This window comes from Cyprinus carpio, chromosome B4 (assembly GCF_018340385.1).
Source record: "Cyprinus carpio isolate SPL01 chromosome B4, ASM1834038v1, whole genome shotgun sequence".
Lineage (NCBI taxonomy): Eukaryota > Metazoa > Chordata > Actinopteri > Cypriniformes > Cyprinidae > Cyprinus > Cyprinus carpio.
The window spans coordinates 7879887-7896811 of NC_056600.1; the positions used below are offsets into that span (position 1 = coordinate 7879887).

At 36.6% G+C, this 16925-nt stretch overlaps 1 protein-coding gene across 2 annotated transcripts in view; it reads left to right on the top strand.

Annotated features, from left to right (window-relative positions):
• Positions 1-4668: 4668 nt before the first annotated feature.
• Positions 4669-16925, top strand: part of LOC109071746 (stabilin-2-like) — a 35195-nt gene continuing 22938 nt past the window's right edge. For both annotated transcript variants that reach the window (XM_042721835.1, XM_042721837.1), the window contains exons 1-18: positions 4669-4844; positions 5545-5672; positions 5991-6097; positions 10128-10213; positions 10301-10367; positions 10462-10557; positions 10641-10763; positions 13273-13469; positions 13571-13701; positions 13792-13925; positions 14139-14221; positions 14724-14867; positions 15033-15176; positions 15288-15350; positions 15780-15896; positions 16023-16076; positions 16165-16245; positions 16708-16860. In XM_042721835.1, the coding sequence (XP_042577769.1) occupies positions 4758-4844; positions 5545-5672; positions 5991-6097; positions 10128-10213; positions 10301-10367; positions 10462-10557; positions 10641-10763; positions 13273-13469; positions 13571-13701; positions 13792-13925; positions 14139-14221; positions 14724-14867; positions 15033-15176; positions 15288-15350; positions 15780-15896; positions 16023-16076; positions 16165-16245; positions 16708-16860 (1995 nt within the window). In that variant the 5' untranslated portion in view covers positions 4669-4757. The remainder of the gene's footprint in view (positions 4845-5544; positions 5673-5990; positions 6098-10127; positions 10214-10300; positions 10368-10461; positions 10558-10640; positions 10764-13272; positions 13470-13570; positions 13702-13791; positions 13926-14138; positions 14222-14723; positions 14868-15032; positions 15177-15287; positions 15351-15779; positions 15897-16022; positions 16077-16164; positions 16246-16707; positions 16861-16925) is intronic.

The following is a 16925-nucleotide window of genomic DNA, read 5'->3' on the forward strand; positions in this document are numbered from 1 at the left end:
TTTCACGTCACGATTTTAAATGTACTTGCGATTTCAAATTTTTGACTGAAAAACAATGGAAATAAAAAAAAGTTGAGACCCTGTACATTCTTTTTGTGTGCTGATTTCACCTTCCAAACATTTTTGACTCTGTAACAAATGCGTTCGGCAATTAGATTGAAAATAAAAAATTTTAAATTTGAGACCCTGTACATTCTTTTTGCTTGTGAAAGAGTAGTACTGCTGATAACAGAGTTGTGCTACCGTGGCTGCATTCTCTTAAATGGCCTTCCAAAATGCAAGTGGCCCTTTGTATAACATTCAAACAGGACGGTATAATTTACCAACATTCTCATGTGGTTGTATTTAAAAAAATCCTGTGAGTTCTTGCACATGCTGGCAAATCTATTAAAGTCTCTGGAAAGTCTCGCTCATGCTGCATTTAGTGATTTCACTCTGAATGCCTGCTTGTTCATTCTCATGTGGTTGTATTTACCGCTGAGTGGAAGTTGCATCAAGCTTTCTTAAAAACTTTTTTTGTCCGTGTAAAATCACTTCAGATTATTCTTCTCTCTCACAAAGACTCTCAACCCAATTCCATCCAATAAATGATTCTCTTTTGGAAATGTTGCAGTTTTCTCACTATTTTTAAAATCATTCATGGTATCGATGACATTTTGACCAATTTTTTATTTTATTTTTTACCCTAGAAGAGATTTTTTATTTCATCTCTCAAAAACCAAACACACACACACATCAAAGAAAATTCTGCACTCTGGGCAATCACAGACACCCAAATCAATTCATTGAAAACTTGCATCTGCAACCCTGAATTTTTAAGAGCAGTACCTTTCCATGCTAGAAGAGTAACAAAAGGAGTCCACGTGTGCCAAAGCCAACACCAGGTGGCTGCCAACTCTTCTCTGCCTTCTTTCACCCCCTCTTTCTCTTTAGTATGTGTTTAAATCATTCTTAAATGCTAATTTGCAAATTAAATCTGCTGTACTGCCTTTTCAGGTGTAGCCACATTCCTAGCCAACAGGACGTTTTGGAAGTGTAGTTTTGTGAGGAAAAAGCAGCACAACTGACAAAAAACAAATATTACGGCAGACAAATTTCACGTATAATAAATGGAAGAATATGGGTTCAGATACTTTAATGAAATTCTTCTCATTGTCCCCCAGTTTTTGAGGCAGGAAAAAACATCCTGTGAGTTCTTGCACTGTGTGTGTGCTGTTGAGTGAGACTGAATGCAAATGCTATTAAAGTCTCTGGGAAAGGGTCATCGCATCGATCATCCATCAGTATGTGAATGATCAGTTACGTCCATTCAAGCATAGCACCAAGTGCATTTCCGAAGCACTTTTTTCACTGAATCCCATGCTTATGAGTTCCATGCTCTCATACGCCTTCCCAGAAGTCACAACTCGTGGCTGTGTCTGGTTGTGTTGGTTAAGGCCTGAGGGGTTTTGGATTGGCGGCACTGTGTTCCTGCCAATAACTGTTGCTTAAATGTCGACGATTCCCACAACAACTGCTGTAGAGTCAATGTTAAGATTCTACACACGTCTTAGTGCTCGTTCTGCCTTAATTCATTCTGTATGTTTTCTTAAATTTCTTTTCTTACTATATAAAAAAAAGCAATTCATCATACAGTTTCCAGTTGCTCTGTTCATATAAAAACTTGACTGAAACTTTTTTTCCAGTTGCTAGGAAGACTGATTCAAGATGTTAACATCCAACCTGAATCTATCCATCAGTGACATGATGGTATCTGCCTCCCTCTGGTGGAGTCACAAAGTCTACAAGCCAGAGAGGACTACAAGAGGAAGACTGATTCAAGATGTTGACATTTAATCATTATTCTAGCACTAAAATGCTTAGAAAATGAAGGTTTTGTAGCTATAGGCCTATATTATGCTCCATTTTGAGTTTTGTGTAGAATGTGCACCGAATGAAATTTTCTGCTTTCTAGTTAACAATGTGTTTGTACTGCTTTTTCATTTAGATGGTGGAGGTCATAATTTGAGAAAATGGCTTTTATCTCTAGAAAACTAAATATATATGGAATGACTTCACTGAGGTGCATGTAACACCGGCTGACATGATGTTCACACATTTAATTGACATATTTGTGCAATACATTTTAGTAAGTTGTAGTGCATCTTTCAGCATAATATAAATCTACATCTGATATACATTATGTTCGTTCATGTATTTTTTTTCTTTTTTTTTTCTGTGCAGTAAATTTAGAATGTTGATCTAAGAAGAGATGCTTCATCAGATTTGATAAATCACTCACTATATTGCTATTTAATATGTGCTGTCACTCAGGTATGTTTTGTGTAAGTTATATAATAGGCTATATGTATGCCACACCTACAAAATGAATACAATTATTCATATGGATAATTAAGATTTACTTAATTTAAATTTTTACATGTATTCATTTATTTTAGCACAGTAGAAAAGAGTACAGCATTACTTAATGCCACCATAAACAAAAAAAGATAGAATACTGTACAATACAAAACAGAACAACTTTAAAATAAAATATCATTTCAACACAAAAATTAAATAACACTTTGACTGAACAGCTTGAGGTTCAAATATGTGTTCATTTTAACACGTAAATAACACTTTGACGAATGATTGATTCGTCCATCATTCACATACAAATAACACAGAATTGATACACTATCAACTTATTTGCACAACATAGCAAATGTGGAAACAACAAAAAAATTAGATCAGAATGTTCAGAATGTTAAAATTGTAGCTTGCAACTACACAACCTTCTTCTGCAAGTCAGGTTACGGTCCGTTTAAGTATCGCAAAGCTGTCGAGTGCATATGTACATGAAAAGTCCTAAAACATTTCTTTCAAAAACCCAATTCATGTATAAATTTCAATTTCAGGAAACATATCTGAAACAAATCCCTAATGTACAGAAAGAAACTAACTCAGTCAAATAATTCTTGTGGTGAGTAGGACCACATACGTTTATTGTTAGCATATTGTATAGTACATAGCGTTCTTGTGGTTGGGGTGTCAATTACAGTTTAAATGGGATAAAAACGTGTTTGATTTTTTACAGCTGGTTGGGAGGCCATTCAGAGTAGATTTCAGAGAACCATTTTAAATAGCTTTTAGCATGTAGAAACGACAATTGAGCATGTGGTCATGCAGTTTTTCATTTGTTTTCCTAAGCAGTTGGGAAAAACAACAAGCAACATATGCATAAGTGTAAAAACACGGCACTGTATGTGCACTCTCACGATTATAAAACATACTAACCACCTCATATCCAAATATATATATATACATACATGCATGTGGTCTACAAGGAATTCCTTAGTATGAAAGTTATGGAACTATGAAAGGAAAGTCATGATGCAGCAAGACATAAAGGAAGTGTGTGTGTGTCAGGGTATATTCACCTGACCACTTGGCTTATTTATGAATGAGAACATCCTGTGATTCTTCTCCTTTCAGCTCTATTTATTCAGTACACAACAGTTTAATTTTTCCTGGAAATCAATTTAGCAGCTTCTTCCCAGCTTTCTAGCTGCATTGGTCACCAACTATTCAGCAAAATAATTGTTTATTGACCTTCATAATCGTAAATGTGTTGCGTCAAATATTTTTTTCTCCCTCTCTAATTGGTGGCACCAAGATCTATGATAGCTTGTTTATTCCACAAGATTAACAAAAATGAATTAATTCTGACTTTTTGAGGAAAAAAATTAAATACAAGATATAAACTCAGAATTATGTGATATTGAATTACAAGTCAAAATTGTGAAACATAAAATCACAATTGTGAGAAAAAAGTCATAATTGTGAGATACAAAGTCACAATTGCCATTTTTATTTTTTTACTGTGTCAAAAATAAAAACAGAAGTGTGATGTAAACTCAGAATTCTTTGAAAAAAGTTCAAATCATGAGATACACGTAAACTCTAAAAAAAGTTAGATATAATTAGCTTAATTGTGATATAAAAACTCATAATTGTGAGATTTAATTCATATCTCGTGGCAGAAACAAGCTTCCATGGAATTATCTTATTTCCTTTTTTTTTTATTTTATTTTTTTTATTAGCGGAAAAAAGCTTCTATAATGATCTCATTGCCAAGCTGCAAAAATAATTTTCTTAATCAGTATTTTGTCTGGTTTTCTAGTACAAATATGTCAGCATCTTTTAAATGAGAAAACATTCTATCTATCTATCTATCTATCTATCTATCTATCTATCTATCTATCTGTCTATCTGTCTATCTATCTATCTATCTATCTATCTATCTATCTATCTATCTATCTATCTATCTATCTATCTATCTATCTATCTGTCTGTCTATCTGTCTGTCTATCTATCTGTCTGCCTGATCTATCACTCTATCTATCTGTCTATCTATCTGTCTATCTGTCTATCTGTCTATCTATCTGTCTGTCTGTCTGTCTGTCTGTCTGTCTGTCTGTGCCCTTTGGGTCTCAACACAACACCAAGCATATTTTTTCTCTATTTAATGGTTTCTCTGGTATGGTTAATGAAAGAGTGTGGATTTTATGTGTAGTATGAAAGTGATTTAGGCATTTGCCTGAAATTTTAGGGGAAGGTGTCGCCCCCTTACTCTCTTGGTGTTGTGACAGGAAATAGAGAGGGAGGAACTGTTGAAAAAAAAGGCAGAAGGCCAACTTGTGTGGCCACAGTCTGGTGAAGGACCTCAGAGAGCCAGAAAGACAGAGTGAGAGAGAGAAATAGAAAATATAATTACCATGAGGCTCATCTCAAACTCAATCTGCGGAGGTCTGATCCTACTGCTGGGGACTGACATACTCTGGATGGCTTGTGCAGCATCACAGGTGAGATTCACACATATATACTCACGGAACTTGTGTAATATGGGTGTTCAAAAGTGACATTATATTCCTTTTAACAGCCATACTGCAAGATAAAACATGTTTTAACAAATTAGTAGAGTAGAATTAGTAGAGAAAGCAGTTTGTTTTGCTTTACTTGTACTGACGCATATGATTCCAGGGTTAATCAGTTGAAATCTTTCAAATCAAAGCTCGCTCTACTTCTGTTTCCTGTTTGCATTCTTTGTCAGTCTACAATCTATAGAACAACATGCGGTTCTCTTTGATATGACTGTGCATATCCATTTCAAAGGATACTTTATCTTTATTTAGTTGGGAAATGTTTACATTTCTGTGGTTGCTGTTGAATTTTTTTTTTTAAATGTAGCGCTTTAAGACAAATTATGTAAGCAATTCTTATTAGGTATCGCTTGACATGCACTGTGGAATGCTGGGTTAAATAATCCTGAGAATGTTATTGGCCAGCTGTAAAGTCATGAACGAATCAGGTAAATCTCCTTGGAAAATCAGTGACAGGTGTTAAGATCCAGCATGCTTTCCAACTTAATTGGTTTTGTGAAAATGGCATATGAAAGCATTGCATTCAACAGTCTTTTTGTTTGTTTTTTGTTGCGAGAATTAATATGCTGTGTGTGTGTGTATGAGTGTGTTTCTATGTGATTGTGTTGATGTCTGTGTCCAGAACCGCTGTGACCAGAACATCCAGGTGGTGACTAAATCAAAGTGTCATTCCTGCTCCTTGACGTCTTTAGTTAAATGTCCTGATGACTACACCAAGAGGCAGCCGGAGAAAAGTACAAGGGACTGCAGGTATGTGTTTATGTGTGCTGGTAAGGTTTTGCTATTGTCGGGGATCAAGATCAGCAACAACTTGTTTAAAAGCTCATACATCTATTACTACACATTATATTTAGTATAATGTGCAGTATGTATAGATAGATAGATAGATAGATAGATAGATAGATAGATAGATAGATAGATAGATAGATATTACTGTACATCTAAAGCTATTACATCTGACAAAGCCCACTTTTAACAGGTCATTAACAGCAAGATGAGGTGTTTCCTTAGTGCATAAACAAAATACAGAGGCAAAAATTATACAGTAATCTCTTTATATGTCTTTAGGTATCACATCACAATGGCTTTGTCTGTCAAGGGCTGTTCGTTCGAGTGTTACAAAGACACGGTGGAGCCCAAGTGCTGTTCAGGTTATTGGGGCAATGACTGCATTGGTGAGTTTGAGGCCAATGAAGAAGAATTCAGTGGTTGTTTATGTAGGATTGTGTTTAAATCTGTTCCATAGAAGACCTATGATCTCTTAAACAAGATGAATATGACCTAAAAGCGGTTGTTGAGTTTTTAGCCAAGGCAAGTTTATTTATATAGCACATTTCGTACACAATGGTAATTCAAAGTGCTTTACATAAAAGAAAGTAAAATAATCATGAAGAAAAATAATAACAAAACTAAAACAAGCCTTTCTTAAAACTTTGGAAATTATTTAAAAATTGACTTATTTAAAATGAATTTAAAACAGTTAAAAATAGAAAATGATTTTACATAAAATACAGTGAATACGTAAAATACAGTGCAATCAGTTTGGAACATCGCACAGTGCTCATTCAATAAATGCACAGCTAAACAGATGAGTTTTGAGTCTAGATTTAAATGTGACTAATGTTTTAGCACATCTGATCTCTTCTGGAAGCTAATTCCAACTGCGGGAGGCATAGTAACTAAAGGCGGACTCCCCTTGTTTTGTGTGAACCCTTGGTATTTCTAACTGACTCGATCCTAATGATCTGAGTGGTCTGTTAGGTTTATATTCAGTAACATATCTGCAATATATTTTGGTCCTAGGTCATTGAGTGATTTATAGACGAGTAAAAGTACTTTAAAATCAATCTTAAATGTAACTAGAAGCCAGTGTAAGGACCTGAAGATTTTCTGGTTCTAGTCAGAATTCTGGCAGCAGCGTTCTGAATGAGCTGCAGCTGTCTAATGGTCTTTTTGGGAAGGCACTTAACTAAAACCATTACAATAGTCCACCCTGCTGGTGATAAAGGCATGAACAAGTTTCTCCAAGTCTTGACTGGAAAACTAAACATCTCATTCTTGCAATGTTTTTGTAGATGATAGTATGCTGATTTAGTTACTGCTCTGACATGACTACTGAAACTAAGGTCTATCTCCAGAATCACACCAAGATTCCTGACTTGATTTTTAGTTGTTTGTCCCCTAGAGTCAAGGTATGCATTCACCTTGAAAACTTCATCTTTGTTTCCAAATGCAATAACTTCAGTTTTTTCCTTGTTTAACTGAAGAAAGTTCTGGCACATCCAACTATTAAATTCATCAATACATTGGCAGAGGGAGTCAATGGGGATGTAGTAATTGATGATGTAGTAATTGGTGATTACTTAATCCATTTGAGTTTAAGTATTTGTTCAGCTGATTAAAAACTACCTTTTCTATAATTTTGCCTATAAAAGGAAGATTAGATATTGGTCTATAATTGCTCAAAATGGTGTTATCAAGATTGCTCTTTTTCAGGAGGGGCTTAACAACTGCAGTTTTCAGGGAGTCTTGGAAATGTCCCAGAAAGCAGTGAGGCGTTCACCACTTCTAAGAGATCTGCTTCTAAACAGTTAAGCACACTTTTGAAAAAAGATGTGGGAAGTGTCAAGATAGCAGGTTGATGATTTTTAGGTGCTGCACTATTTCTTTCTTCAAAATTTTGCTATCATTTGCTTCAAAAATAGACACAGTATTTTTTTGATATTGCAGTCAAATCTGTCTGACCTCTGCATTGCTTGAGGATGTGCTAATCGCCTTCCTGATATTGATGATCTTCTCAGAAAAGAAGGAAGCAAACTTATTTCATTTGCTGTCTGAGAGCATTTCACTGGGAATCTGACTTGGGGGGTTTGTCAGTCTCTCAACAGTGGCAAATTTTATCCGATTTTTACACATTTTAAATGGCATTTGGTATTTCCTTCATTCTGTAAGTGAAGATACACTGAGGGAATATTTTGATCGGAAGAGTCGGAGAGGAACTATCCTGATGTGACCAGTAACAAGACTGAAACACATGGCTCCTCCTGGGAAAAGAAGTTGAAAAACATAATTTTATTGCTATCATTCTTAGTCCAAATAAATGCTAAAGGAATTCTAAAAGAATTTCTAACATAATTCATATACATTTTTATGATGGTTTCTCATAATTCTGTCATAACCAATCCTAAGAGATCGTAATGAGATAACATAAACAACTAAAGCAAGCATTCTCTAAAAATAAAATAGGATCCGGATGAATTGAACTTCCAGAAGAAATAAACCAGGAAGTAGGAATTTTAGTTTATCTGGCAGGATCTGGCAGGACTCTTATTATAATTCTTATTTGATTCCAATAAGATCCTTTTGGATCACTTTCAAATTATGATAAGAATTCCGTTAGCAATCTTTTTGGCTTGGGATATAAATCCAATATGCATGAATGTGACCTTCCACAGTTGTCAATATTTGGAAGGCACACTTTATCCTTTCTGTTTCCATTTTTAAGATTTTATGTGATAATGACACCATGACGGTGTTGTTTCTCACAGTTGTTTCTCCTGGGGGAGCTGTACATCCAGTACATATAAGCTGACATGTTATTGTGTGTCCTGTCACACACTCTGAGAGGAAGTTTTGAGCAGCTGGAGAACAATGGATTTGTGTACTTCCTTCCCTCAGAGAGGGATATAGCAGGTCTGTGCCTCCGTATCACTGGAATTTGCTGACCAGCCCACTGTGGAAGTCTCATTTCCAGTATTTCCTCTGTCTGTCAGCACTCAAACGGGTCCCACTTTGAATTTACTGAGTTCACTGAGTCTCTGTCTGTCAGCACTTAACTTACCATGTTTTGTCTTGGTTACTTTGGTCTCTCATCAGCAGAACTTCCTGCATTGTTCCTCAAGGGTCAAATGATTTGACCTTTGTGTCTATGAGACGGGTCAGCATTATGGAAACTTAGTGAAGCTTTATGGGAGGAAATGCTTTTTTCCTGTCATATTGGACAAATTCTGAACTAGATTGTCCAGAAATCTGATTTGCATTTTTCTTGTCAGAACCTTTCAGTGGATTTATAGTCACTGTTTTATACTTTGTGAAGATTAGTATTAATTATTTCCCCAAACTTTTCCTTCTGTGAAGAATATGCAGAAAGTGGGCCTGCTCATGACTAACTGTCTGCATATTCTGCAAGCGTGGTTTTTATTTGTCGTGTCAGGTCTGAGGCTGATGTGTGTCTGTATGTAAGAGTTGCCGGGAAGGATCTGATCTCGATAAAGGGATTTTGTCAGGACTAAGTGTCCAGGGCAACAATGGCAGGAAGGGAAGGATGAGTGAGGGTCAGTGGAACAGACAAGGGGCTGTTTGAAGAACAGAGAAACTCTGCTAACTCATATCCTCTCGCAGAGACCCTAGCACCCTAAACCCACTGACCCCAGATCAGTCTTAGAAAACGCAATGATCTCAGATCAGTCTCACTCAGACTGAACAGAGAACAGCCAAATCATCTGCCGTCATATCAGTCTTCCTGACCTCTTGCTGACCTTGCCTTAGCAAAATGTAAAACTAAATACATTTTTGTTTTACATTTACATTTTATGCATGTAGATGCATTTATCCAAAAGATATCTATTATATTCAAAGTACTGGTTTACACTTGTTATGTGCTGAAAATCCTTTTTGCCTTTTAAAAATAGCTTTTAAATCTTTCAGTATGAGATATTATCACCAAATCTTGGATTCAATCTTTCTGTCAACTTGTTTTCTTTCAGTTAGCACAAGTTTTGTATTTCTTTTTTGAAATAATTGGTTGTAGACCTCAGTAACCAGATCCAAAAACCAATACAATTTATGACTAAAAACAAACAATTACAAGATAAAAAACAAAAAAAAATAAATAAAACAAGATAAAATACAAAAACTAATAATTAAAACCAAAAAGAAAACAAAACCTGTGGCAAAATTAGAGATTTACAAGCGAATTTTGAACAAAATTAAATAAAAACAATCAAATTTTTAGTGCTAGCGTCATTCTCTAATGCCCAATGTGCGACTGGTATTGGTAGTGCTAGCGTCATTCTCTAATGCCCAATGTGCGACTGGTATCTCCAAGTTGGCCATTTTATCTGTTTGAAACAAACAATTTCAAAAGGTTTCTTCACTTTCAGTGTCATGAAATCTAATGAAAGGAATCCTTTATTCTGTCAATAGAGTGTCCTGGATCAGCAGCGACTCCCTGCAGCAGTAATGGAGTCTGCTCTGATGGTATAGCAGGCAATGGGACTTGCACATGTGCAGTAAGTTTATTTTCCTTCTCTTCTTCTGTTTGAATCAAACACACACCTATTGAGCATCTGATGTGACTTTTTGGACATTTTTTGCAGCCAGGTTTCATCGGAACAGCTTGCGAGGATTGTAAAGCGAACTTATATGGACCCTTATGCAGTAACGGTAAGAGTCTCCTTTCATTCTGAAAAATAGGATTGATTGATTCGGGTTTTGTTGGTGTTGGTACTGTGCTCTAACTGCTGCTTGTGCTATTTAGTGTGTAGTTGCAAGAATGGCATATGTCACAGTGGTGTAAAGGGCACAGGGCAGTGTACATGTCTGTCTGGGTACACTGGCATAGACTGTGATCGAGGTAAGACCTTGGAGTATTTCTGTGTGTGTATGATACATGTGACATTGTAGCAGCATATGAGTGAATGTATGTTTTCTCTTCAGAACTCCCAGCATGTGCTGCTTTGCGGTGTGGGCCAAATTCTCGTTGTATTGAGGACATGTCCACAGGGCAGCTTCTGTGCAGGTGCAAACCTGGTTATCAAGGTGATGGAACCCAGTGTACATGTGAGTACTGCACTTACACTGCTAATGGTGGAAAAGGCTTATTAAAGAATTAGTTCACCCAAAAATGAAAATTCTGTCATTAATTAATCACACTCTTGTCATTTCAAACATGTAAGAACTCCGTTCTTTGCAACACAAATTAAGATATTTTTGATGAAATCTGAGAGCTTTCTGACCCTGCATAGACAGCAATGCAACTACCATATTTAAGGCCCAGAAAGGTAGTAAAGTAAAGACATCATTAAAATAGTCCATGTGACAGTGGTTGAACCTTAATTTTGTGAAGCTATAAGAATAGTGAAGCTATGATAATATATATATATATATATATATATACATATACAGAGTGCATCTATAATATAGATATAATCAGTAATTCAACTCAAATTGTGAAATATATATACACACATACAGGTGCATCTCAATAAATTAGAATGTCATGGAAAAGTTCATTTATTTCAGTAATTCAACTCAAATTGTGAAACTCATGTATTAAATAAATTCAGTGGACACAAACTGAAGTAGTTTAAGTCTTTGGTTCTTTTAATTGTGATGATTTTGGCCCACATTTAACAAAAACCCACCAATTGAAAGTGAAAGTGAAAAAAAAGTGAAAGTGACGTGACATACAGCCAAGTATGGGGACCCATACTCGGAATTCATGCTCTGCTTTTAACCCATCCAAAGTGCACACACACACAGCAGTGAACACACACACACCGTGACCACACACCCGGAGCAGTGGACAGCCATTTATGCTGCGGCGCCCGGGGAGCAGCTGGGGGTTTCGGTGCTTTGCTCAAGGGCACCTCAGTCGTGGTATTGAGGGTGGAGAGAGCACTGTACATGCACTCCCCCCACCTACAATTCCTGCCAGCCCGAGACTCGAACTCACAACCCTTGGATTGCGGGTCCGACTCTCTAACCATTAGGCCACGACTTCCCCAATTCACTATCTCAACAAATTAGAATATGGTGACATGCCAATCAGCTAATCAACTCAAAACACCTGCAAAGTTTTTCTGAGCCTTCAAAATGGTCTCTCAGTTTGGTTCACTAGGCTACACAGTCATGGGGAAGACTGCTGATCTGACAGTTGTCCAGAAGACAATCATTGACACCCTTCACAAGAAGGGTAAGCCACAAACATTCATTGCCAAAGAAGCTGGTTGTTCACAGTGTGCTGTATCCAAGCATGTTAACAGAAAGTTGAGTGGAAGGAAAAAGTGTGGAAGAAAAAGATGCACAACCAACCGAGAGAACTGCAGCCTTATGAGGATTGTCAAGCAAAATCGATTCAAGAATTTGAGTGAACTTCACAAGGAATGGACTGAGGCTGGGGTCAAGGCATGAAGAGCCACCACACACAGACGTGTCAAGGAATTTGGCTACAGTTGTCGTATTCCTATTGTTAAGCCACTCCTGAACCACAGACAATATCAGAGGCGTCTTACCTGGGCTAAGGAGAAGAAGAACTGGACTGTTGCCCAGTGGTCCAAAGTCCACTTTTCAGATGAGAGCAAGTTTTGTATTTAATTTGGAAACCAAGGTCCTAGAGTCTGGAGGAAGGGTGGAGAAGCTCATAGCCTAAGCTGCTTGAAGTCCAGTGTTAAGTTTCCACAGTCTGTGATGATTTGGGGTGCAATTTCATCTGCTGGTGCTGGTCCATTGTCTTTTTTTGAAAACCAAAGACACTGCACCCGTTTACCAAGAAATTTTGGAGCACTTCATGCTTCCTTCTGCTGACCAGCTTTTTGAAGATGCTGATTTCATTTTCCAGCAGGATTTGGCACCTGCCCACACTGCCAAAAGCACCAAAAGTTGGGTTAAATGACCATGGTGTTGGTGTGCTTGACTGGCCAGCAAACTCACCAGACCTGAACCCCAGAGAGAATCTATGGGGTATTGTCAAGAGGAAAATGAGAAAAAAGAGACCAAACAATGAAGATGAACTGAAGGCCACTGTCAAAGAAACCTGGGCTTCCATACCACCTCAGCAGTGCCACAAACTGATCACCTCCATGCCACGTCGAGTTGAGGCAGTAATTAAAGCAAAAGGAGCCCCTACCAAGTATTGAGTACATGAACAGTAAATGAACATACTTTCCAGAAGCCCAACAATTCACTAAAAATGTTTTTTTTATTGGTCTTATGAAGTATTCTAATTTGTTGAGAGTGCATTGGTGGGTTTTTGTTAAATGTGAGCCAAAATTATCACAATTAAAAGAACCAAAGACTTAAACTACTTCAGTCTGTGTGCATTGAATTTATTTAATTTATTGTAATAAGTTTCACAATATTAGTTGAATTACTGAAATAAATGAACTTTCCCACAACATTCTAATTTATTGAGATGCACCTGTATACACACACACACACACACACACACACACACTGAAGTTTATTTTTAAAACTTTCATTAAAGTTAACAGACTTCTAAAAGCAACAAAACGTTATGTTTTGTGGGTCAGAACATGGTTATTCTGTCTTTGTCACATTGTTTATGCAGCAATTAACCCCTGTTTGAGAAGCGTGTGCCATGCAAATGCAGTGTGTGCGCATACAGGACCGAACCAGCATGTCTGCACATGTACACAAGGCTACAGTGGCGATGGTCGTGTCTGCATGCCCATTGACCCATGCCAGACAGACCTGGGCAACTGCACATCTGGCTCTACACGCTGTGTGTATGATGGCCCTGGAAAGGTGTGTTTGTAAACATTCTTTTGCTCTTTTCTGAGCAGCTTGAATGCATCCATTGCTTTGATTACGGTTTGCCATCTTCACAATCCTGTTGTTTTCCACAGTCTCACTGTGAATGTTTGGAGGGATTTGAGAAGTTTGTTGAAGGGAAGGGCTGCAGTGTAAAAGATGTGTGCAAACCAGACTCTTGCCATAAATATGCCACCTGTGCCACAGTGGAATCAGGAACAGTCGAGTAGGTGACAAATTCTCAATTGTTTGGTTGATTTTTAATGGATGTTTTTCCACATATTCCAAACTATGCATTCAATTTCAAACATTTCAGCTGTAAGTGCCATGAAGGTTACCTTGGAAATGGAAAAATATGCTTTGGGAACATAATTCAGCAGCTGCAGGACTTGAATTCGAAGCCAGGAGGAGAGTGGACGGGTCAACTTTCCAGTGCCATCACACTGTTCAGTAAGTGACAGCCTGGGCTGGAATCTCAGTATTTATTTATTATTATTATTATTATTATTGGGTTTTCACCATTTTCAATGGTAGAGCCATCCCAGAGGAACATTTTATTGTTCAGACATCACTTTTTCATAGCTCAAGTTTTTTACAGATGTGTTTCATTTAGGTGTATCCGCATATAGTGTAATAGTGCTAATTTTATATCTGCTGTTTCAGATAAACTCATGTCATGGCCCTTAACCTCCCTTGGACCATTTACTGTGTTTGTACCAGTGAACAAGGCTTTTAAGGGCACATCTGTGAGTTAGACAACACAGACACACCAACATATCATACATCCATCGCATGCACCTTATTTTTAACGTAGGATCAGATGCATCCATTTGTAACTTGAATATGTGAGGCTTCCAGTTGTTTTTAGCTGCTTGCTATTGCAAACTGGTATTTCTTGTCATAATATTTTATTCTATCACCGTAATTATAAATATTATGTAATATAGTAATATTGTGAAATATTAAGACAATTTAAAATGACTGTTTTCTATTTTAAGATATTTTAAAATGCATTTTATTATGTGGCTATATGGATGCAGCAACTAGACCGGCACCAAACCAGCAATAAACAATGTAAATCATCTCAGACCAGCATAGAAATTTATATTGTATTGGTCTTATCTATTCTTTTAGTTGTTATTATAATAATAAACTAAAGGCTCGCACATTCACATAAAACAGCTAAGTTGCATGTTGCAAAATAAGGTGGATACATTCAAACAAATACTAAGCATGCTTTTGTTCCAGGTGAAAACCCTGCTGGCTAACGGGATGAGAGCTCGCTATCTTGCTAAGCTGCACATGGTTGCGGGAGAGGTGAACTCTGACTCACTGAAGAAGGGAATCCTCTACTACACTCTGACCGGCATGGCTGCCGAATCATTGACAGATGTAGGTGATTGAATGCAGGTTGTGTGTATGCCCCGATTGTTTTTAATCACATCTTGTTTCTTTCCTTAACTCTTTCCTGCTCAGATCTGTTTATGTTTCATTGTGTGTGTCAAGATGACAGAGAATACATAAGACTGTTTCTGAAATTGGCATTCTATTTTCCAGGAAGGGCAGATAAAAATCCGTCTTCATGGCAGCCGTAAGAAAGGAACGCTTGTGGAGACGGATATCTTTGCCTCAAATGGAATCATTCATTTGACTGATAAGCTGATAGAAGCGGTTCCTTCCACTGTAATAAGCAAGAAAGAGGTTTGTGAAGATAAAGGATTTGTGTTACATAAACGTCATATACTTACTTAACATAGTTTTTGATTGTTAGGAAGACCAACAATGTCTGTTTGTCTCTTATTTTGTTTAAAGGAAAACCTGTTGCAGATTCTCTCAGGAAATGGAAAATTCTCTCAGTTTAAATCTCTGCTTGAGGTAACAGAGTTTTAAACTCTATTAATCCCTAAATTATTTGACCTGTGCTAGAAATGGCCTTTTTTTATTTGCTACACTGTAAATAATAATAATAATAATAATAATAATAATAATTCATAAAAATAGGACATGGTGTACTGTATTAATATGAAGGAATCTGAAGTTTTACCTGTATTTAGAATTTTGCACTTCATTGCATTATTTAGAGTTTTTTTAAGGTTAACACAAATGTCTGTAAAATTAATCGGATATTGCCCTTGTAGAAAATTAGCAGCACATTTTATTTGTATTTGTTTTATACAGTGTAGAGCTGATTTTAAGAGACATTTATTTATTTAATTGGCCTAATTCTGACCATATAAATGTATCTCAGTTCATAGTTTTGTTTCAAATACTTGATATAAATACTTTGATGTTTATTTTTCTCAGAAAAGCAATGTGGCAACTGTTTTAGAAGAAGAAGGACCTTACACACTTTTTGCTCCAACAAATTTAGCCTTTACCTTCCTGAAGCCTGGCTATTTAGACTTCCTTACCTCAGAGGAGGTACAGTGCAAATTTATATGTTTTGTTCAAACTAATGCGCAATCACATATCACATTATCTGTATGTATGTTCTATCCAGTCACTTAAGCATCACTATATATTTTCTTTTCATTTCTCCCAATTTAGGGTAAGACAAGACTACTTGAACTGATGCGCAATCACATAGTGACCACTTCTCAGGTTTGGGTGTGAATGTGTGCAAATGTGTGTTCAAATCCATTTCTAGGTCATTAATGAATTAAATGCTGTCTGTCTTATCTGTCTACAGCTGAGTGCCAGCTTCCTCGTGTCAAATCCTCGTGCTGTGACCTTGGCTGACCAGGTCCTGACATTTAATGTAACAAATGCTGTAAGTAGCAGTCATTCATTAATTCAACTGAAATTGAAAAAAAAATTGTTTCAAATGTTAAAATAAATTGAAAATATGGCAATCAAAAGTATTGGAGCACATAAGAAACATGAATTCCATTGCATTAGATAATATGTGGGATTCATTGTGAATCAGAGTTATTATTAAAAAAAATAAAACTATACATACAAAACAATAAAATATAATTTAAAATTAACACAAAAAGTATACATATTTATATATATGGTCAAATTAAATCACTCCACACAGACAAAAAAAAATGAAAACAAACAAATACTCAAATAAAACTCTGCTAGGACACCTGTGTGAACTTGAGAGTAAATCCCTCCATACAGACACAAAAAAATGATGCCACTGAAATAATGCATTGAAATTCATACATTTTAATTGTGATTTAAAGGTCCAAATACTTTATGTAACCACTGATTCTCTTACATATAGGGGCAGATCCTGGTCAATGGGGAGTCTGTTCTAGAACTGGATGTTGAAGCGAAGAACGGCCGTCTTCATTCACTGGAGGGGCTTCTAATCCCTCCGTCCATAGAGCCCATCATACCTCACAGGTGTGACATCAAAGAAACCAATGTTTTTAAGGTAAGCCTCAAACAAATCTCCACTTCTACTGACCAGTCATAGCGATTTAGCTGTATATATAAGTA